Here is a 24,186-nt window from a genome sequence, read left to right as displayed (position 1 = left end):
CAAAGCTGCCCGGAAGGATACATTTTTATTTGCAATCCTGGCATCATAAATGCTTTAAGGGGAAAAAAAATCATGTCTTCATGAAACAGTTAAAAATGATCATGAATTAAAATCATCAAGCTGTGTTAGCAGACATGGAAAGAATGTGATCCCACGATCATTTGACTCAAACATTTCATTGACCAAAAACTGGTTTTCAAAGAGACACTGTATCAAACTGAGAGTGAATTAGTTTTTAATGGACATTTTAGAAGTTCTGGTCAGGTGACCATTTGTGCACACTTCAAGGTGTTGATGTCAGGCAGAGGTAAGCCAAATGGTTTGCATCAAATGAGAGATGAGGAAGTGGCCTGTCAAAGGCTGTTGCTCTTGAATGAAACAGGGCTTATTCATAGGGTGGGTGCCCCAACATAGGAGAAAAGAATAAGGCAGCCTGGAATTAAAAGGTTGAAAATATCTACATCTTCAAGTCAGAAATGCTCTGGAGGACAGTGGATGCCTTACATATCTCAGTTTCACTCCCGTGTCCCCTGGTTCCTGGAGCTCTGAATACCCATGGATGGGGTTCACATGTCCTGGTTTTATACTTAAGAGGGTCACTGACCCTAAAGGACTTCACATATGCAAAGAGTTATACTGTAGAGTTTATAGATTGGCCTTTGAGGATAGTTGTTATGTTATTATAATTTTACGTATATATACATGAATTATACTATTACATGTACCTACATGAACACACACATTATTACATATACTGCTGCTGCTGCTAAGTTGCTTCAGTCATGTCCGACTCTTTGTGACCCATGGCCTGTAGCCTGCCAGGCTCCTGTGTCCATGGGATTTTCCAGGCAAAAAACTAAAGTTGCCATGTCCTCCTCCAGGGGATCTTCCCAACCCAGGGATTGAACTCAGGTCTCTGATGTCTACTGCATTTGTGGGCAGGTTCTGGAGAAGGAAATGGTAACCTACTCCAGGATTCTTGCCTGGAGAATCCCATGGACAGAGGAGTCTGGCAGGCTACAGTCTATGGGGTCACAAAGAGTAGGACACAACTGAGCGACTTTCACTTTCACTTTACCACTAGAGCCACTTGTCACTATTACATACACACATATATACATGTCACTATTACATACACACACATACATATTATCCATATACATGTCACTATTATATACACATGCATACACATTATTTACACATAAGTTTCACTATTACATAAACGTATATACAATATTATAACTACTGGGACTAATTTCATTAATAAGTCAGACTATACCTCAGTTAAACTTCAGACATGACTTTCCCAGTCTTTTTGATTTTATAATCCGTAAGGGTGGAAAAAAAAAAGCTTTTCTTCTGTCGGTTTTTTAGTAGAGTAGCAACGTTATTGTTTCTTCAAGTAGAAAAGTCACACGTTGCACCTCATTTCAGAGATTCAAACAGCTTTTAATTTATATGTTGATTTCTTGTGATCTGGACTGGAATGCAATGGAATTAAATCAGGCACGCTCACCACAGTGAGAGCAAAACACTCTGCATTTTCTAATTATATGAGTACTGAAGCTTGGAAGATAGATGATGGGGGAAAATCCCTAGGCAGAAATTATGATGTGCTTTCTCATCGCTCACAGCACTTATTTCCTTTAATGTACATTGTGAAACTTGTGCCTTCTTTCCTTTGACTGTTCCCCTTATCAGCGATGTGAAGCTGGTCACCTGCCCTCTGCGATTCTCTGTACTTGCTTCCAGTGTGTGAGGCTTATTCTTTTTCTCAACTGCCCACTTCTAGAGATAAGGGATTAAGGATACATTGTAAAGAATATATAACTTATTTTATTATTATGAGTTGCATTTGAGGGTACTCTGTATGTTTTAGGCTATTTTAGAGATATATGTGATTTGAATTTGTTTACAAATACAATTTTCTCATTTGGGATTATGACCCCATTTTGCAGTGGAGGTGTTAACGTTGTGTGCCCGATACACAGTGAGGCCAAATAAACTGAAAGGTCAGAGTTTGGAGCAGAGAAAGGTTTATTGCAATGCCATGCAAGGAGATCTCTGGCTCATGCCCTGAAAAGCTTCTCACTCCCAGAAGGGGTTTCATCAAAGCATCTTAAAATGGCAGGTGGGGTGGGGGGATCTCTAAGGGCACCTGATCAGCTCGTGCACAATTCTCTGATTGGCTGATGGTGAGACAGAAGGATGGCATCACAGGGGTTAGCGGTTTCAGTCCTTAGGCTTCTGGAGGCCTAGGCGTATGTGCTCAGGGTCATCAAGTACTTCCTCCATTTGGTGGTGGTGGTGGTGGTGGGGTGGTTTCACATTTGCAAAACACCTCAGGAAATTTGCATCGAATACTATTATCTAGGTACTTCATATAGGAGCTAAAGCAGAGGATATGGGGGAAGGCCTGTGGCGGGAAGATGCCCTGGGTCCTGCTTGATTACAGAGGGGACGTGCTGTGTGTATGCCTTGTCAAGTTCTCCTTGCTGATCTGTAGGGGAGCCAGGGCTAGAAGCCAGAGTCTGATGCCAGAGCTCGTGCTCTTCCTCCATCACTTTCTCAGTAAACCATACTCCTCATCCAGGCCAGTCACTCCAGCATTAACAGGGTACCCACCCTATGGTGATTACTCAACAGATGCTTGTGGAATTGATGCCAACCCTAACTGTAGACTTGTTCACCTTACTACATGAACAGGCCTTGGCAGGAAGTGGAAAGCAAAGCAGACACACAGTCAAAGAGGTGAACGTGGGCCCAGAAAGCCTCGTGCTACTTCCTTCCCTGCTTTCCCAGCCCAGAGGAGAAAGACTTCAAAATGACCCCAAATTAATTCTGCATAAGTAGGACAAAGAATGCAAAGCCACTATTGCCAACTCACTTGAGAGATGGCTAGGAATGAATTTGATTCCAACTGAGCAGAAACTGAATTTTGGCATCCACTCAGCTCAGAAATAAGGTCAGTTGTTTAAAACTGTGTCCCAAGAAAAGCCTGAGTGTCACAGGTGATTATCTTCAAACTTTTGCAGCATCCCAGGGGCCCCAACATCAGTGGTAGCCTGCTTTCCCTGAGAGTATTTGCATAAGCGTTGATGAGAGCCTTACTCTCAGCTTGGTTTTTATATTCACAGGGTTTACCCCGTCATTTAAACATCTCATTTCCCTACAGCAACAATTTTTGGCTTGTGTCCATCTTGCATATCCTTCTCAGGGCAGAGAAGCCATCATTCTCTTTGTTCTTAAGGAGGCAGTCAATACGGCTTTTTCTACTTAGGACTCTGAAACGTGGCATTTGGGACAGGCTTACTTTCATCCACAGCTCCCTAGGGCACAATCTAATTACCAACAAGGTACACAGTGCCTACAGTTATGTGGGGAACCCTGGAGTAAATGCTCTGTGTTGACCAGAGACAGAAATTACAGACAATTAATTAATGAGCCAGCATTTATTAGGCACACTGAACCTTACTGAGTATTAGATAGGCCACATGGTGGTGGCTAAGTGGGGAAAATTCTCAAGAGATTCCCCCGGTGGCTTGGTGGGGCCAATGTCCCATCCAGTGCTGATGAAGCCATAAGGATTAGCTAACTCTGCCCTGCAAACGATTTAGTGAAGAGAAACAGGTCCTATCTACCCTTCCACAGGAGGGACAATAGCAAGTTCCCCAAGAGGACGCTGGTTGTCAGGTATGGAGAAGAAGGGAAAAAGAGCAGGTATGAGGGTTCTTGGATGGGTGGGTTAAAGACCAGCTCTGTTGGGAGTCAACCCATTAGCAGTGTCCAGTCTTCCATCCAACAAATCTCCATGGAGGAGCTGGATGTCATTTCTCCCTCCTGAGAGTTATACAGCTTAAAGTTCCGGAATGAATTTCCAACACATATGTGTGTATTTGTGGAGGGCAGAGGGGTGGTTCCATACATCCAAGTAGTCCTCTGCCTCCACCAGGGTGTCCTACAATTTAACCCAATTCTTACACTACAGTGGGTCCTTTCAGTCTGTGGGTTCTGCTTCTGTAGATGTGAAGGGACTGCTATACTGTGCCATTTTATATTGGGGATTTGAGTATCCTCGGAATTTGGTATCCTAGAGGGTCCTGGAACCAACCTCCATATGTGTGGGGATGACCCGGAGACAGCGTCACATCCCACAGGTTTAGGACTCAGTCTTAAGCCTGTTTCCCCATCCAGTTCAGACACCCACTACAAGCCCAGGTTGTCACCTGGGCTTCTGCACAACAGGCTGTAGATGGAAGGTTCTCACAGCCCCTTCCTTGAGTTAGATTAATTTGCTAGAATGACTCACAGAACTCGGAACATTTTACTTACTAGATTACTGATTTCTTTCTTTTTTTCAAATGATATAACTCAGGAACAACCAGGTAATATCTGACAATTGTCCCTAGAACTGTTCATCTAAATAACAGAATAACAAGACAGACACTTAGAAAACACTCCCTTAAGCTGAAAAATAGCGTTGTGTCAAGAATGGACAAATTTATTGTCCTCATCTTTGAGGTTCATGAAAAAAAAAAACTGCCGCCTTCCACCAAGACAAGCATATATTAGACACAAATAGCCTTTGTGACAAGGATTAGAGAGGACAGAATTTTTAGAGTTGATCTCTCTGTGTCACTTATTCACTCTGCCTCTGGGATACCTGCCACTTTCAGGCTCAGGGGACACTCCCTGGGACTTGATCTTTTCTTGTGCTGCGCTGTGCTTAGGCGCTCAGTCATGTCTGACTCTTCGTGACCCTATGGACTGCATCCCACCAGGCTCTTCTGTCCATGGGGATTCTCCAGGCAAGAATATTGGAGTGGGTTGCCCTTTGTTTGACAGGAACAAAAAGCAAGACTTGCCTTGTCCTATGCTTCGGCTCTGCAGGATCTGGGATGAATTGCACATCTGCAGAGGAGTATTTGTGAAGCTCTGCTTCAGCGAGGGTCTCACACCTACCAATCCCATCTCAGGTATGGCCCATGTTGTTATGAGGGTAGCATCAGGGGCAGGTGGTGGAGGAGATGAAGACATAAAGATCTCAATTCTGCTCAGTCACTAAATGGTTCCTAGTGCTGGACTGTAATCATTTAACTTTTCTGGCCCTTGATTTCCTCAATATTAATTAGAGAATTAAACAAAAAAAATTGTAGAATAATGTGTCTAGTAGGATCTCATTTCCTTTTTTGTCTTGATAATATTAAAAACCCCTTTAAAGGAATTCCCTGGGGTGTCCAGTGGTTAGGATTTGGTGCCTGGGTTCAATCCCTGATTGGGGAACAAAGATCCCGTAAGTTGTAGCCCAAAACAAAAGCCCACTCCCCCGCAAAATCCCTTTATTACCAAGAGGAGGAGGGGGAATGGGATGAATTGGGAGACTGATATTGATATATATACATTACTATGTATAAAATAGGCTTCCCAGGTAGCTTAGTGGTAAAGAATCCGCCTGCCAAAGCAGGAGACGCAGATGAGGGTTCGATCCCTGGGTCGGGTAGGTTCCCTGGAGAAGGAAACGGCAACCCACTCCAGTATTTCTGCCTGGAAAATCCCATTGACAGAGGAGCCTGGCAGGCTACAGCCCATGGAGTTGCAAGAGCTGGACATGACTTGGTGACTAAACCACTACCATTATTCTTGCCTGGGAAATCTCATGGACAGAGAAGCCTAGCGGGCTGTAGTCCACGGGGTTGCAAAGAGTTGGACACAACTGAGCATGCACGTGTATAAAATAGATGATTAAGGAGAACCTACTGTATAGCACAGGGAACTCTACTCAATGCCCCTTGGTGACTTAAATGGGAAGGAAATCTAAAAAAGAGAGGCCATACATATACATATAATTGATTCACCTTGCTGTACAGCAGAAACTAACACAATGTGGTAAAGCAGCTATCCTGCAATAAAATTTAATAAAAACCCTTCAAATATGTGTTATGAGTATCATACACATATACTGTATATATATACGTACATATATATATATATATATGGAGAATGCATATATACACACACTGATACACACAACATCAATGCCAACATCTACACAGAGATACAAATATGCATGCAGGGATAAACACAAAGAAAGCTTTTAAGATAAGTTATTCTAGAGGGACAAGCAGAAAGCTTGGAGATTTGGTCCCTGTGTCTTACTTAGCGTCACTGGCAGTAAGTGGGCTGAGTCAAGGACTGCTCCTCCTTGGAGTTGGGGTGGTGAGACTTCAACTCAATTTCTCACAAGGCTATCAGGTGCTAGCAGATAATGGTCCTAGAAACCTGGGAACAGTTAGCATCTATGCTTACCCTTTTGGTACCCAAAGGCAAAGTTATTTTTTCCTACTTGCAAGCACATCCCAATACTTGCCCCATGAAAAGGAAGAGTGATAGAGGTAGGATCCTTCTTCTGGAGCACAGCCCCATGGTATGTCTGGTGACATCTATCCCAAGCTTTCCATTTATAGAAGAAAAGGGACCCCTGAGATTACTTCCTGTCTTCCCTGAGATCCAGCCTGCAACTAAAGGATGCTTGCAGGTATCCATGAGCCCTTAACTTGATTGGCATTCGAAGTGCTGACCTGAAAGTGGGAGTGGGGTGTGCTGGCTGCCGAGTGGGGATGAAGATGGTGAGGGGCGAGATTGTTAACGTTTACTATACTTTTATAGCATGTGTTCACTATGCTTTCACTTGTTCAAATGAGCACACATGTATAATCAGAAATCTAGTTAATAAAAGCAGGCACTAAGTATGCTTTCCAAGTGCAAGGTACAGCCATTATTTCAAGGAACAAGCTGATTTGCTGTCCCGTGACTTTTCTTTTTTTTATTATTATTATTATTTTTAATTAATTTATTTTAGTTGGGGGCTAACTACTTTACAATATTGTAGTGGTTTTTGCCATACATTGACATGAATCAGCCATGGGTTTACATGTGTTACTCATCTTGAACCACCCCCCCACCCCCGCGTCCCATCCCTCTGGGTCATCCCATTGCCCTAGCCCTGAGCATTTGTCTCATGCATCGAACATGGAATGGTGTTCTGTTTCACATATGATAATATACATGTTTCAATGCTACTTTTAATGTTATTAGAAACACTTGGTCAAGCATTTGGGTTTTGCTTCTGCTGACTATATTGATCATTGTAAGAGCATTGATCAAGACTCACTGTGACCAGATTCTCAAAATAGACACAGAGACATTTCGATATTCATGCAGATCTTCTAAGACATTGAGATTTTAAAGATGCTTTTAAAAACATGAGGTAACGTTGGAAAGAAGTTAAAGCTCCTGGTTACCCTAGCCAAGAGTCAATCTGAACAAACAAAGAGGTAATTGGATTAAAACTGAGTTAAAAAAAAAAAAAAAACAAACCTGACTTTCGGAGCTAAGAGAATCACAGGGGAAAAAAATAGCAGCTTGACTCTGTAACACCCCAGTCAGTGTTTGACCCTTCTGACCCTTCAGATTCTTGTTCTTCTGCATGAATTTTTCAGAAATACACCCTTTACAACCAGTTCTAACATTTCAGCTCTCCATGAGTTAAGAAGACAAGAAAAAGTATATGTGCCACATGGATTAATCCTCGAAGAGAAGGATGCATGTGGCTTTTGTATCCTTGACATTCAATTCAAGCAGGACTTGCAGGACTTATTCTTAATGGTTTCTTAAGCTATTAGGATAATATTTTGGAAATGGATCAACCGCTTAACAAAAGGTCATTCGGTTACCACATCTCATTTTCTCATAAGGCAGTAAAGATAGCTGTGTCAGGACACTGATGATTTTCCAGATGGTTTTGGAATAAGTCGAATCCTAGTCTTCCATCAAATTGATTAATTGCTCTAGGATTCAAAGGTGGGGAAATTCTTGGTACTTTACATGAATTAAAAAAAAAAAAGCTTGCCTAAGCTCCACAAGCAGATAATTTGTGAGATGGAAGAGAGGAAAGAACGAGGGAAAGAAAAAAGGAAGAAAAAACTCATTTGACCTGTGCTTATTTATTTAATTTTTTTGGTTGTATTAAGTCTTAGTGGCCACATGTGGCATGTGGGATCCTGGATCCCCAACCAGGGATCGAACATGAATCTCCTGCATGGAAGGTGGATTCTTAACCACTGGACAACCAGGGAGGTCTCAGATCTGTACCCCTTTAGAATCAAAAGTTAACATGGTCCTCTTAGCTTCTGTGGCTCCTCTTTTCCTGGATTCAGGTTGCTACTCTGCTACGCTCCCAAACTGGAAAATACAGCAGTGATCTCACTTTCAAATCACAGATATAGTATCTGTGTTACTCAGCTTCTAAAAGTGAAAGTGTTTAGTCGCTGAGTTGGGTCCGACTTCTTTGTGACCCCATGGATTGTAGTCCACCAGCCTCCTCTGTCCGTGGAATTCTCCAGGCCAGAATGCTGGAATAGGTAGCCATTCCCTTATCCAGGGGATCTTCCCAACCCAGGGACGGAACCCAGGTATTCTGCATTGCAGGCAGATTCATTACCATCTGAGCCATCAGGGAAGCCCACTCAGCTTCTGAGGTGGCCGTCAAAGGCAGTCAGCTCATTCAACACTGTCACCTAGGTGGCATTTCAGATTTGTGGATAGAACTGTGTCAATGCCATTCCATCCAAAGTTGAGGGCAAGACTCCAGAAGTATGTCTGCACCAAAAAGTTGAGCGTTTTGCCTGGTTTCCATAGATTGGATAAAATAATCCAATAATTAAATGTGGTTTTCCATTGAGTAAGTCTTCTCGAGAAGAAATTTTATAAAGACCTGGCCTGAAAAATCGTGTGTGTGTGTGTGAATTTTAATGGCAGGCAAATAATCAACATGGATTGTGTAAATTTACCACAGAGGTTTTCTGTGGTAAATATTCTGACATTTCAAAAAATATACTTAAATTATTACTAAGATTTCTTAAAGATCCCCTGGAGAAAGGAATGGCTACCCACTCCAGTATTCTTGCCTGGAGAATCCCATGGACAGAGGAGCCTGAGGGGCTACAGTCCCTGGTGTCTCAAAGAGTTGGATACAACTGAGTGACTAACACTTTCACCTTCATGGCCTTTTAAAACTATCCAATCTATTATCTATCCCCTTGTCTTCTTTCTCAACTGTTTGAGAAACATTTTAGCAAAAGTAATTTTTTTTCATTTTCCTATCTGCATTTGTATTTTTTCTCTTTTTTTTTAATAAATTTATTTATTTTAGTTGGGGGCTAATTACTTTACAATATTGTAATAGTTTTTGCCATACATTGACATGAATCAGCCATGGGTTTACATGTGTTCCCCTTCCTGGACCCCCCACCCACCTCCCTCCCCATCCCATCCCTCTGGGTCATCCCATTGCCCCGGCCCTGAGCCCTTGTCTCATGCATCGAACATGGAATGGTGTTCTGTTTCACATACGATAATATACATGTTTCAATGCTATTCTCCCAGAACGTCCCACCCTCACCTTCTCATTTTGTATTTGTATTTTTTCATTTTTTCAAGTTACTGTTTTACAGATGATTTATTTATATTGGCTGCTGTGATTCCCAAACACCAGAAGGCTTATGTTTATGCCTTTATATCCCCTGGGACTCCACAAAGCAACTGCTTTCATGGCGTTTGGATCCATCCTTCTCACACGGATGAGTTTCTACGAGAATTTTCACAAGGTGAAAATGCTAGTGCATTTTCCTGAAATTTTATCTTGGAATGATTTGGGGCTTGAGAGTAGTCATAAAAAGAAAAGAGAAGGAGAGCTACCCATCTATGGTATGATTAAAATAATTAAAGATCAGAGTGCTTTAAAAGATAATTTTTTCCAGTGCTTCATAATTTCTAAAAAATTCAGAAAATACAGCATTTGAAGTTTTGTTATTAGTTTGGTAGGTACCCAGAAGGTGCAAATCTGCTGAGACAAGGATTGACTTTTCCAAATGACATCTCTTGGTTCACATTCCTGATGGAAGTGGTTGAGGTAATCCATCTTTGAAAGCTATACCTGAAAATATGAAATATGAAGTTATTCATGCATTCAAAATTCATCTATTGAGTGCCTTTATTGGGGAAGTTGAAAGATGCTAAGATGAACTGAGCCATCATACCGTTCTGTGATATTTAAGTGACGTCTCTCTTTTACGATACATAATTTGCTTATTTCTCTCCTTAAGATCTTGTGTTGCTCTCAGCCCGATATCATCTGCCTTTTAGTGGTTGCTTTCTGTTCTCAGAAATTTTTAGTGTTATTTGTAGCTGAGGAGGGCTGTGCTCGAAGATTTGGGTACATCCTTTGCTGCATCACTGTCAGCACTCCATCTTTCTGGGTACCTCCTGCTCTCAGGCCATCTAGAGTGGCTTGGGAGACTGGTGACAGCTATGGATTGTTTCATCTGCTTACCATATTTCCTCATCCCCCTTCTTTAGATTACAGCACTCCTTTTCTTTGGGTAATTGTTCCCTTTTTTTTTTCTTATTATTCTGGTGGGGCTTCTCCCCCATCCGGCCCCAGGATGCAGTAATGGTCATGTGACCCACTCAAGGCCAACCAGAGCCCTATTTGAAAATCATTTGGGAACAGAGAGAAGTCCTCTCTGTGTCTGGGCCTAAGGCTAGGGCTCCTCTAAGCCAGCTTCTCTTCTGTGTGGGGGATAAAACCAAGGGGAAAAAAAGCAGGAATGGGTGATGGAAAAGAGGTGGTGAGTCCTGGTGTCTAGGAGACCCTCTGCCCTCACAGCAGATTCCTGCAGCTTACTTCTCAGACATGCGCATTGCCCCAGAATCCTTCCTCGATAAGTGAACCAATACATGTCATTTTTATTCCCTTCTTAAATTAGTTTGATTTGGGTGTCTGTTTCTTATGATCTAAAGAGCCCAAGCTAATAGAGTCATTCCTTACTGAGCTGCCCCATTATTGCCCATTTTACCATGAACAGTTCAATTTTCAAGTAACTATATTACTCTCTCCCAATCCTTCCATAATGTAACCAACCCTGTCTTTTCTGGTGTTCTTTCAGTCTCTTCTCCCATCTTTCCAAAGGGGCAGCTAAGATAATTTGCACCAACGTCTCAACAGCCTAGTCTTTTCCAGTAACATGTTTAAACACTCCGAGAGGAGTATATATACACCCTTAATTTATTTGGAGAAGGAAATGGCAACCCACTCCAGTATTCTTGCCTGGAGAATCCCATGGACAGAGGAGCCTGGCCGGCTATAGTCCATGGGGTTGCAAGAGTTGGACACAACTGAGTGACTAAATCAATTTATTTATTTATTTAATACAGTGATGGGAGCCACAGATGCTGTGGCAAACCAGTGAAAGAGATGCTTGTTACCCCCAAAGACTGGATTGTAAGTCTCTGTAAGATCCCTATATCTGTGTAATCCAGTCTTACATAAAAGAGCAGTGGGACTTTTCCAGTGGTCCAGTGGCTAAGACTCGGCGCTCCTAATGCGGGGGGCCCAAGTTTGATCCCTGGTCTGGGAACTATATCCCACATGCCTCAACTAAGAGTTTGTATGCCAAAACTAAAGAGCCCGCATGCCACAGTGAAGATTGGAGACCCAGAGTACCACAACTAAGAGCTGGCACAGCCAAAGGAAAAATTTAATATTAGAAAAAAAAAGAGACATATGGTTCCAGTTCACACAGAGATGCCCAGACACTCTCATCATGGAATCTCTTTACTTTTTACTGTGAGCTGGAGGATCTTTATTTTCATAGTAGCCTGTACAGGTATTGTTATAGGGTGAGACCCACCATTACTGAGAAGATGCTTGGTTAAAATTATTTTTCAAAATGAAATAAGTTTCCAAAATCTGAATAAAGAACAACTATTCTGCAGATGGGGCTTCCCTTGTGACTCAGTGGTAAAGAATCCACCTGTAATGCAGGAGACACAGGTTTCATCCCTGGGTCGGGAAGATCCCTTGGAGAAGGGAATGGCTACCCACTCCAGTATTCTTGCCTGGGAAATCCCATGGACAGAGGAGCCTGGTGGGCTACAGTCCATGGGGTTGCAAAAGAGTTGGACACGACTTAGTGAATAAACAGTAGCAACAATTCTGCAGATAACAGGGGGAAAGTGTGCATAGCATTCCAGGGCAGAATAGATAGGGAGAATGGGTGGTGGGTATTAAGGAATCACTTAGAAATTAATTGGAGAAGGAAACGGCAACCCACTCCAGTATTCTTCCCTGGAAAATCCCATGGACAGAAGAGCCTGGCAAGCTACAGTCCATGGGGTAGCAAAGAGTTGGACACAACTGAGTGACCTCACTCACTCACTAGGAATTAATAGAAGATAATCCATGACAGGGCCTAATTGGTATTTCTGGAGTTACAAAATGCCTGGGTGTGAGTGACATTTGTCTGGAAACTGCTAAAGGACTGGACATCCTATAACACAGCGCACTAAGTTGCTTCAGCCATGTCTGACTCTTTGAGGCCATGGACCATAACCCACCAGGCTCCTTTGTCCATGGGATTGTCCAGGCAAGAATACTGGAGTGGGTTACCATTTCCTCCTCCAGGGGATCTTCCCGCCCCAGAGATCAAACCCGCGTCCCTTACGTCTCCTGCATTACAGGTTAAGTTCTTTACCACTTTGGTAAAGAATCTGCCTGCAATGCAGGAGACCTGGGTTCGATCCCTGGTTTGGGAAGATACCCTGGAGAAGGGAAAGGCTACCAACTCCAGTATTCTGGCCTGGAGAATTCCACGGACTGTATTGTCCATGGGATCGCAGAGAGTCAGACACGACTGAGTGACTTTCACTTTCACTTTCTTTACCATTAGCGCCACCTGGGAAGCCCTATAACACAGCAGCGCCTATTAGTTGGTGATGCTGGAGAGAATAATCTCAGGGAATTGGCAGCAATATTAGGTAATACCCGCATGTGCAGGCAGACTGCAAATTCAAAACAATGTACAGTGTGTGAGAAACCTCTGCCTTAGCTTGAATTTGTTCCCAGGGGCAAGTTGTCTGAAACAGTAACTGTATCTGTTGATATGGGAAAGCAGGTTGCTAGTTCTAATCTTGTCAGCAAAGAAAATGATAGGATTTACATGATCAAGAAACTCTTGATGGCAACTAAAAACCTCAGGCAAAAAGGGCCATTTGATTACTTCCTAACTGGCATACTGTCAGGAAATCTGTGCAGATTAAAGATAACCTATTTCACCCCTCTGGATTGGAGGCACTATGTATCAGTTTATTAGCTCTTTAGCTTTTGTCATTAAAGAAAAGAAAAAGAAAAAAACACAAGAAAGGGCTGAAACCGAGGTCCATGAAGAGGCAATGCCTTTAGCCCAGTGAACCTGTCAGCTTAGGGAGGGAGAAACTGAGGTCTAGTTCATTGCCATGACTTTGCAGAATCTGGGTTTTTACTCCCCAAAATTCCATAGAGCAAAGTATCTATGAACAGACAAAATTCTGAGGGCTGAGTTAAGTGAGTGAGACCAATGGGTTAAGGGTTTTTCTTTGAAACATAAGAAGAAAAGAGGATCAGGGCAAAATGATATAAGATGGTAAGGATTTATTGAGAATACATGAAGAAAAGAACAGATATTTATTTCTATTTTTAAGGCTTAGTGGACAGGCTTAGTACAGTTTCATAATCCTTGATCAAGTTAGCTATTTTTACATACAGTTCTACTTTTATTTTATTTATGGCAAAATTTCCAACTCAGGCAAACCACATCCATGGCAAAAGATTCTTCTTTCTCCAGGAGTTTAACCAAACTGACTGTTTTCCTAATGTCAAAGGACCTTCAGTACAAGCAATAGAGCTCAAGAGGAAGTAACCTTTCCGGCACTGAGTTAACAACCTAAAAACACATCAGTAATGGCGTGCTGTATTCCCACTCGCAGACATCTTTGTTCTTTTCCTGTTATTCTAGCAACTTCTTTTTCTTAAATTCAGGTGACCAGCGGTGTGGGAAGATGGAATCCAGGGGAACCATTATGACTTTGATTTCCAACTGTGAGGAAGAACATGCGTTAAGTTGTCACTCAGCATTATATTTATGAGGACAAGGGCTACAAAGATCATGAACATGACCTGGTGTGTCAAGGTTGTCAGTTGGACACTTCCTGATATGTGTTCCTAGGGAGAGCTAGCCCGCGGCATTTTCTGCAGAGACAACAGAAATGAATAGGGTCTGCTCTGAAGAAATTTCAAGAGCTGTTGTTGTTCAGTCTCTCAGTCGTGTCCAACTCTTTATGACCCCATGGACTGCAGCACGCCAGGCTTCCCTGTCCTTCACTATCTTTCCAAGTTTGCTCAAACTCATGTCCATTGAGTCGGTGATGACATCCAGTCATCTCATCCTCTGCCACCCACTTCTCCTCTTGCCCTCAATCTTTCCCAGCATCAGGGTCTTTTCTAATGAGTCAGTTCTTCAAGAGTAAAATATCATAAACAAAGAGAGCACAATGGGGCTTCCGTAGTGGTCCAGTGGATAAGATTCCACACTCCCAAAGCAGGGGGCCCAGAGTTCAACCCCTGATCGGGGAACTAGATCCTGCACACATGTTGCAGTGAAGATCCATGAGCCACAACTAAAACCGAGGGAAGCCAAAATAATAAATAAATAAAATATTTAAAAACATAAACATTAATTTAAATCCACAAAAAATTAAAAAAGCATCATCAATTCAGTCACTCAGTTGTGTCCGACTCTTTGTGACCCCATGGACTGCAGCATTCCAGGCTTCCCTGACCATCACCAACTTCTGGAGTTTACCCAAACCCATGTCCATTGAGTCAGTGATGCCATCCAACCATCTCATCTTCTGTCGTCCCCTTCTCCTTCTGCCTTTAATCGTTTCCAGCATCAGGGTCTTTTCAAATGAGTCAGCTCTTTGCATGAGGTGGCCAAAGTATTGGAGTTTCAGCTTCAATATCAGTCTTTCCAATGAACACTTAGGACTGATCTCCTTAGGATGGACTGGTTGGATCTCCTTGCAGTCCAAGGGACTCTCAAGAGTCTTCTCCAACACAATAGTTCAAAAGCATCAATTCTTCAGCGCTCAGCTTTCTTTATAGTCCAACTCTCACATCCATACATGACCACTGGAAAAACCATAACCTTGACTAGATGGACCTTTGTTGCCAAAGTAATGTCTCTGCTTTTTAATATGCTATCTAGGTTGGTCATAACTTTCCTTCCAAGGAGTAAGCGTCTTTTAATTTCATGGCTGCAGTCACCACCTGCGGTGATTTTGGAGCCCCCCAAAATAAAGTCAGCCACTGTTTCCACTGTTTCCCCATCTATTTGCCATGAAGTGATGGGACCGGATGCCATGATCTTAGTTTTTTCAATATTGAGCTTTAAGCCAGCTTTTTCACTCTCCTCTTTCACTTTCATCAAGAGGTTCTTTAGTTCTTCTTCACTTTCTGCCCTAAGGGTGGTGTCATCTGCATATCTGAGGTTATTGATATTTCTCCCTGCAATCTTGATTCCAGCTTGTGCTTCATCCAGCCCAGCATTTCTCATGATGTACTCTGCATATATTAATTGGATATCAAGAAGGAGGAATCCTCTGAACAGCAGTAAATCTCACCAAGGTTGATGGCTCCCTCTGCTCCATGGCCTTGCAGTGTAGGCCTTTGGAGACAAGAAAGCAGGGGAGGATAATAATGCACACTTTAAATCTAAACTTCCCCATGGTGCTCCTATAATTAACTCCATTAATGGTAGATGGCCACCCATGTTTTTAACATCTGTTCTCCTGCTCTCAGATGGAGTATCAAAACAATATCTTTTGAAAGAATTGCTAGAGGAATGCAGGGGCACCGAAGCCTGAAAAATGCAGTTCCATTTACTCCCTTCCATCTTCATGGTTTTTATTTTGGTTCTTGAAATGCTAATCAACCACACTTCATGCCTTTGTCCCCTCTAGGAATTTTCTTCCCCCAGACATTCTCATGTCTCATACTTCATGTCCCCTCCTTTTCTGACTTCCTTATATAAAATAATATCCTTAATCAATCATATTCCTTTACCTTAAATTATTTTTATCTAGACATCTGACATTGTATTACAAGTTTATTCAATAATTTATTTCTTGCCTTGGGCTCCCACTGGAACAAAGGAGACACAAGGGCAGGTATACTGCCTACCTGCATTGCTTTGTTCTCTGTACCTAGAACAGAAATTGGTGTCTAATCAGCTCCTAGTAAACAGTTGCTGACTGAATGCATTTGACTCTTTCTTAACTTTGTCATCACAACTAGAGTTCCGGGTTGATACTCATCCATGGGTTACTTCTGCCTGCTTTATTTGTGATTTAAATGATGTACTTCTACAGGGACAAGAGCTTTGCCTTCCATTTTGTTTTCCTTTTTGAATTTTCTTTTGGTAATTAATAAACATCCTTGTCTGATCAACTTTTATTATTTCCATCCAAGCAATTTGTTAGTCCTGACTTGAAGGACTAACCAGAAGTTTGGCTACAGAACTAGGCTTGGAGATCTTCCTAACATGACTCAGTCTGTTCATTATGTAAATATTTCAACCATAGACCACTGACTGTGGGCAAGATTAATAGAACATGGGAAGGGAATTTATAGTAGATAATGGGAACATGAACTCTCTGAATTTTTTAAAGATTTTTTTGATGTGGACCATTTTAAAAGTCTTTATTGAAGTTTGTTACAATATTGCTTCTGTTTTATGCTGGTTTTTTTTTATTTTTTTGGCTTCAAAGATGTGGGATCTTAGCTCCCTGACCAGGGGTCAAACCTGCATCCCCTACATTGGAAGGTGAAATCCTAACCTCTGGACCACCAGGGAAGTCATCCCTGAATTGCTTTTTTATGCTCTTTTGGGGAAGAAAGCAGCTACTGGCTATCTTAATGTAATTATTGATTACTAAACTGTAGACTATAAATCCAGGAGGGTAGAGACATTGTCCTTTTCACTCACCTCTGTATGTTCAGGACCTAGAACAATGTCTGATATATAACTGAAGTGAAGTTCATGAGCTGAAGTTTGTTAACTGAATAAATTGAAGTGTATCAACATTAGGTTTATAATGTTTTGAATGAATCACTGAAAGAAAGAAGGAATATTGCTGTTGGAGAGGGGAAAGGTTAGGGCCACTTGGTTACCTAACTAGATAGGAAGTGAGGACAAACACAGTTTTGAGCTGTAGTCAGGCTACATAGCATAGTCTGTTCTCTCTGCGTACCGATCTCAGCTGTGCTCTGAGAGGCCCTGGAATCCTGACCCAACATTATAAATGAATAGCGCAGCTCTTTTATTTATTTATTTATTTATTTATTTATTGGCTGTGCCTCAGAGCTTGTGGCATCTTAGTTCCCTGACCGGGGATTGAACCTGGGACCCCAGCTTCAAAAGTTCTGAGTCTTAACTGCTGGACCACAGGTGAATTCCCCACTTATTTTATATATTCCTGGTACAGCCTGTCAATTAAAATGACATAAATTGAACCTGATTTTCCTACATTTGTATACAGGAGTGTGAAAAATCTGGATCAAGTCCAGGTCAATCAGATTTTCTAGGTCTGTGAAGACATCCTCGAGTCTTGGTTTTTCCTCTCTAGAATGATTATAGCTGTCTCTACCCCAGTTAGATCTGGTGTGGCTATCTTTAATAACGCTAGTATTCCTGTAATTACTTGAACAGTATCCACTTGTCACCTGGACTGTAAGCACTGTGAAGGCACGGACCATCTGTCCTGTTCCCTGTTAAATCTGCAGATTGTGACAGAGGACACTGCACACGGTACATACTTAACAAACGTGTTGAATCAGTGACTCATGCAGCACCTGGTATTCCCAAGGACACTGAAATCAAAATGGCTCAGAGTCACCACAGATGGGCAAAAACATACATCTTCGGGCTCCTTGACACACACTAGAGAACAGCTCATATTCTGATTTCACAAATTCTTTATGTCATAGGCTATGTCACCACTATATTTTGAAACTAAAACGTACATACCCATGGATCCCAGGGCGTTTTGTGAATGTTTCTTTCACCAGGAAGGGTTCCCTCATCTACCTTTAGAAGTTTTCCAGTGCTGCAGTCTACTGTCATACTTCAGTTATCTTTGCAAAAAAAAAAAATACATATATATATATATATATATATACACCCACATATATAAAAATATATCCAAAGTCCCCTTCTTGGGTACATAGAGCATTCTCTACCATAAAATGGAGCACAGAATTGTATTAACTAGATCTTGAACAGTCTGGGCAAAAAGTATTCATCTGACTCAGATAATCTGTCCATCTGCAAAAGTTCTGAAATAGATCACTAGATATCAACTTTTAGAATAATAACATGACCTCAAAGGTAATCAATGTGAACAGATTCTAAGGATGAGGCCACAGGACAACGTGTTAGGCTTTTCTTCCTGCTCATTTGTTTTGATTAGGTCTGCCTCTTTCCCTAGTCCTCTGTTTGCCTGATCTATAACATGGGTGTGTGAGCACCACGCCTCTCCCTAGGACTACAACCTGGACGTCAGCAAGCTTCATTAGCTGCTGTTTACCTCACCTAAGAGAACACAGGACAGGTGGAAAGTGTCTTTTAATTATCTGTGTGCCCACATGCCAGGTGCCACTCACCCAGCTTTCAGAACTGAGATTGGTATCAAACAGACCAGCCACACAAGGAAACAGGGAACCACAGAAACAGAAGGCAGAAAGGGGGCCCCCGAGAGGCAGCTGAGTAAGCAAAGCTTTGGTCTGGGTCCTGCGTTTCAGGATGGGGTGATGGAGACATCGTATGCTTGGAGGTTAAGTAGACGCAGATTCGAATCCCAACTGAGGTCTTTGCAGGTCACTTAAATATCTAAGTCTTACTTCCAAGATCAAAATAGGGCTATGCTATTAAACGTCTTGAGTTGTTTTAAAAATTAGAAGACACACAGGTAAACCATATGAGGCATCGCAGCACTCAGTCATGAGTACTTGTCATTGTTTTTGACACTCCAGGGAGAGAGAAGGTCAAGTTTGATAACATCGTTGTATGTTCAGATGGGAGAAAGTAGGAACTGTTCTCTTACATGCTAGAAGAAACTACTGTCTACTAATTAGACTCATAATTAGATTTTGAAGATGAAATTTTGCTTCAAAAATAGTCCCTTGCCTTCCTCACCCACTTATTTGGTTTCATTTTTCCCTGAAACATCTTGCTTATAAACTCATTTTTGGTTGTAGCTGAGGTTACTGGAAATGAGTTTTAATGACATGTAAATTTCTGTCATGCTGATGGGCTTCTCTTCCTATCCCAGATACACCACTGATGCTGTCTTATTCCATGTGTCCTGCTTGCATTGATGCTGGCCATAGACCCAAGCCTGCAGAAGGATGTCTTAGATCCAGAGTGACCACACAGACACTTGTATTGTATTCGTCCCCTGGCCCTTCTGTTCTGTGTAAATCCTAAAATATTTTATAAGAACGCATAATGTTCAATGGAGCAAGAAATGCAGCTATAGGCATCTTTGTTAAGTCCAGCTGGTATCACTTTGGTCTTGGGCAGAGCCTTGAGGAAACTGGCATATCAATCCAGGTAAAAATAGGACTTTTACAAAGGTCAATGACAGAGAACTTAAATATATAGGAGGAGAGTTGAAAAGTAAAGGAGAAGGAGGGACTTTCCTGGGTCCACTACTCCACATTCCCAATGCAGGGGGCATGGATTCGATCCCTGATCAGGAAACTAAGATCTTGTATGCCACGTGATGTGGCAAAGAAAAAAAAAAAGAAAGTAGAAGAAGAAGAAGCAGAGAGGGTTTCCCAATGGTTTAGCCAAAATATAACCCCTTATACTAGTAAACAACCTTGGGCGTGTTACCTAACCCTACGTCTTATTTTCCACAGCTTTAAAATTGGGATAATGAATACCTACCACAAACATTTATTATCATGATGAGGGAAGATGATGTTGGGGAAGCACCTTGTAGATTACCCAGTACATAACAGATACTCAGAAATATCAGTTTCCACCTCCTTTCCAAGAGTCCTCTTCATGGTCAATTTCTGCTCTGTTTCAAGTTCAGGGACATCCTGTCGGTAGCTTGAAATTTGCTGTAGTGAGAATATTTACACTATGGAAATTGGAGTTCAAGCTTCAATACTTTGGCGAAAGTATTGAAGTAGGTGATGCGAAGAGTTGACTCATTAGAAAAGACCCTGATGCTGGGAAAGATTGAAGGCAGGAGGAGAAGGGGATGACAGAGGATGAGATGGTTGGATGGCATCACTGACTCAGTGGACATGAGTTTGAGTAAGCTCTGGGAGTTGGTGATGGACAGGGAAGCCTGGTGTGCTGCAGTCCATGGGGCTGCAAAGAGAAAGACACGACTGAACAACTGAATAACAACAAATCATTCAGAACTTCTTCATCCATGTCCCTCCCTAGAAAACTTGTTAAACATTTAGCAGCATTTACATCACTGATTATTGATGATTTATTATTATAAATGTTAATAATGTATTATTATAAATGTTAATATGTATTAACATCTTTAAGGCTTGATTTCCTTACCTTTAAAGGAGGGAGAATGAACACAGTCTGCCCATCTCAAGGGGATTTGGTGTCAGATAACAAAATAAAAAACTGAAAATGACTGAGAGTAGTAATGATTAAGATTCATGTGAGCAAGAGGAGGTGCTGATGGCATTTCTTCCAGGGAAGAGAGAGGAATTCTGGAGGTCTGTCATTCCTGGTGAGGTACTGTGGTCCACGATGGAAGCTGAGAGGAGAGGGAGCCTCCTTTGCCACATCCCCTTGGACTGGAGCCTCGGTCATTGAAGAGACATGGGTGAGGGAAGGAGGGTGCAGCGGTGGCTCAAATACTGCAGACTCATGTAGTTATTATTGAGATTTAGTGTATTTTCTTGAGTGAATATTTCTTCAGTGGCTCTCTGCTCCTAGGACAATTTCCATATTTATTTGAAGTAGAGCTGATAGCATATTTAAAAGCAGAGACATTACTTTGCCAACAAAGGTCCGTCTAGTCAAGGCTATGGTTTTTCCGGTAGTCATGTATGGATGTGAGAGTTGGACGGTGAAGATAGTTGAGCGCTGAAGAATTGATGCTTTGAGCTGTGGTGTTGGAGAAGACTTTTGTGAGTCCCTTGGACTGCAAGGAGATCAAACCAGTCCATCCTAAAGGAAATCAGTCCTAAGTGTTCATTGGAAGGACTGATGTTGAAGCTTAAACTCCAATACTTTGGCCACCTCATGCGAAGAGTTGACTCATTGGAAAAGACCCTAATGCTGGGAAGGATTGGGGGCAGAAGAAGAAGGGGACGACAGAGGATGAGATGGTTGGATGGCATCACTAACTCGATGGACATGGGTTTGGGTAAACTCCAAGAGTTGGTGATGGACACGGAGGCCTGGCGTGCTGTGATTCATGGGGTCGCAAAGAGTCGGACACGACTGAGCGACTGAACTGAACTGAACTGAACTGATTCACATTATGTTATGTTAGTTTCAGGTATGCATCATAGTAATTCAGAATTACAAATTATTTTCCGTTTACAGTTATTATGAAATATTGGCTCTATTTCCTGTGTTGTACAGTATATTCTTGTAGTTTATCTATTTTATACATAGTAGTTTGTACCTCTTAATTCTCTACCTCTGTCTTTCCCTTCCCCCTTCCATCTCCCCACTTTGCTTGTTCACTGTATCTGTGAGCCTGTTTATTTTGTTACATTTATTTGTTTGTTTTACTTAGATTCCACATATAAGTGAAAACATATGGTATTTGTCTTTGTCTGACTTGTTTCACTTGGCATAATACCTTCTAAGTACTTCTGTGTTGTTACAAAGGCTTTTTCCCAACCCAGGGATCGAACCCGGGTCTCCCGCATTATAGGCAGGTGCTTTACCATCTGAGCCACCAGGGAAGTCCAGTTACAGAGGCAGATATCATTTTTTATGACTGGGTAATATTCTATTCTATATATATATATATATTACATCTTCTTTATTCTTTCTTCTCTTGACGGGCGCCTAGATTGCTTCCCTGTCTTGGCTATTGTAAGTTGTGCTACTATGACATTAGGATACATGGATCTTTTAAAATTAGTTTCTTTGTTTTCTTCGATTATATAAATGGCTATTTTAGATAACTTTCATCATTTATAGCTGTATCCTGTGGAGTGATCCACAGATCTCTTCATGCTGCCATTTTGGAAGTACAAGTAGTACACTGATTTTTTAAGCAAAACTCCAAAATTGTAAAGGGATAAATTTGTTGTTTTTTGCTACATTAAAAAGTTTTTGTTCAAGGAAGGGTGATAGACAGGAAGTTAACTAAAGACTTCCAGTTGAAATAAAATATTTACAAAGTTGTTCAGTTGCTAAGTCATGTCTGACTCTTTGCGACCCATGACCTGCAGCATGCCAGGCTTCCCTGTCCTTCACTGTCGCCCAGAGTTTACACAAACTCATGTCCACTGAGTCGATGATGCTATCCAACCATCTCATTTTCTGTCGCCCCCTTTTCCTCTTGCTTTCAATCATCCCCAGAATCAGGGTCTTTTCTAAAGACTCAGCTCTTCACATCAGGTGGCTAAATTTACAAAATAGATTAATAATAAAATATTGTACATTGTTAATGGATATACATCTAGAATACACAAGAATTTCTGTAAGTCTGCAGGAAAATGATGGGAAATCTCTTAGAAAAATGGGCAATGAATGACCTAAGCAGGTCACAGAAAGAGAAAACTCTTACAGCTAGTGAGTTCATGAGGAAAGAATTAACCTCATTAGCAGTCATAAAAAATGCAATTAAAATAAGTTTCCATTTTACTCTCAACAGGGGCAAAGTTGAGTTGTAGGCAGTCAAATGCTGATGAAAATGGGGAAACAGAAAGCCTCACGTACTGCTGATGAGACTATAAGCTTTTGGAGAACAGTTTGGTACACATTTAGCCTATAACCCACGAAATTTCATGCTTGGGTACCTTAGAAAATCTTTCACAACATGAAACAGGGGAAGATAATTCATGGCAGCATTGTTGTTAATGTTCATCAGTGTAAAGATTTGGAACCAACCTAAAAGTTGAACAGAGAAAGGATGAACATGTGTGGTATATGCATATTATCAAATACAGGTTATAAATCAGAAAGAAGGAAATATATATATATATAATATATAAATATATAATATAAATATATATATAATATATAAATATATAATATAAATATATATATATATACACACACATATCAAGAAGGACAGTTCACAAATATACTATTGAACCTAAAAAGTTAAAAGCACAGTGAAATATTTATCACAATGCAATTGATGTAAAACATAAAACAATGCTTCCTATTGTTACAGAATTTGTGACTAAAGGCATGGATGATAGAATGCTAGACATTAAAAACAGGAGTATGGATGTGAATGGTGGGCGAGGAGGTGACAAATGGCATTGAGTATGGAAGATGAAGAGGACAAAAATAAATGCATAAAATTAAACTAAAAAGGTACGATGTGGTTGGTGGCATCAATAGTGTACCAGAAACGGAGTATGGTTGGTCCTATTAGTCCTAGTCTGTGTGTTTGAGAGCCCATAATATTAATGATGATGATACAATGAGATAACATATGCATGAATGACTAGCAGGGCAACCATCCTTGCTAATTCTCCTTTCCATTCTGTCTATCTTACAGAGATAGCACCAGAATTAGGGAGATAAACTTTTGAGATGGACTTTGAAAATTTCTGCAGAAATCAAAGTTTGAATTACTTTTGTAAAAACTAGGCATGAATTACTATTATGAAAATGACTATTTATTTGTCTGAACTGGCCAGTGCCTCCGTCAGATAGAGACAAAACTGGGAAGGTAGAGTTTAAAAAGAAAATATTTCAGCAAGGCAAGCTGTCATAGATCATGTGAATTAATGCCAGAAAATGAAAATAAAAATTCCTGGACAAAATCTGTAAGTCCTGAAATATGGTCCAAACATTGCCATCTGCTCATAAAATTATGAAGAAGCTGTTGGAACTTTCCAGCACTGGAATGGACTGTCTCCGCAAATCTGTCAAGACAAAAATCTGTGGCAGCAGATCATCAGGAGAGTTCCCAAAGGAAGAAGGTCACTGGGATGCTGTCTCTCTCCTTGGCGTATTTCTATGCAGCAGTTTCCAAAGTTTAAAAAAAAAAAGAGGACTCGCCCTC

At 41.3% G+C, this 24,186-nt stretch overlaps 1 protein-coding gene and 1 non-coding gene across 2 annotated transcripts in view; both read right to left on the bottom strand.

Annotated features, from left to right (window-relative positions):
- Positions 1 to 24,186, bottom strand: part of LOC145519017 (uncharacterized) — a 108,052-nt gene that overhangs the window by 63,622 nt on the left and 20,244 nt on the right. The window contains exon 2 of the mRNA XM_081524266.1: positions 17,964 to 18,070. Coding sequence (XP_081380392.1) covers positions 17,964 to 17,967 — 4 coding nt within the window. The 5' untranslated portion in view covers positions 17,968 to 18,070. The remainder of the gene's footprint in view (positions 1 to 17,963; positions 18,071 to 24,186) is intronic.
- On the bottom strand, positions 21,827 to 21,898 carry TRNAY-AUA (transfer RNA tyrosine (anticodon AUA)). Its single transcript has one exon. It is a non-coding gene; the product is annotated as a tRNA-Tyr (tRNA).

This window comes from Giraffa tippelskirchi, chromosome 8, assembly GCF_054371585.1.
Source record: "Giraffa tippelskirchi isolate mGirTip1 chromosome 8, T2T-mGirTip1v1.2.pri, whole genome shotgun sequence".
Taxonomy (NCBI): domain Eukaryota; kingdom Metazoa; phylum Chordata; class Mammalia; order Artiodactyla; family Giraffidae; genus Giraffa; species Giraffa tippelskirchi.
This window is presented reverse-complemented; position numbering and strand designations above follow the sequence as displayed.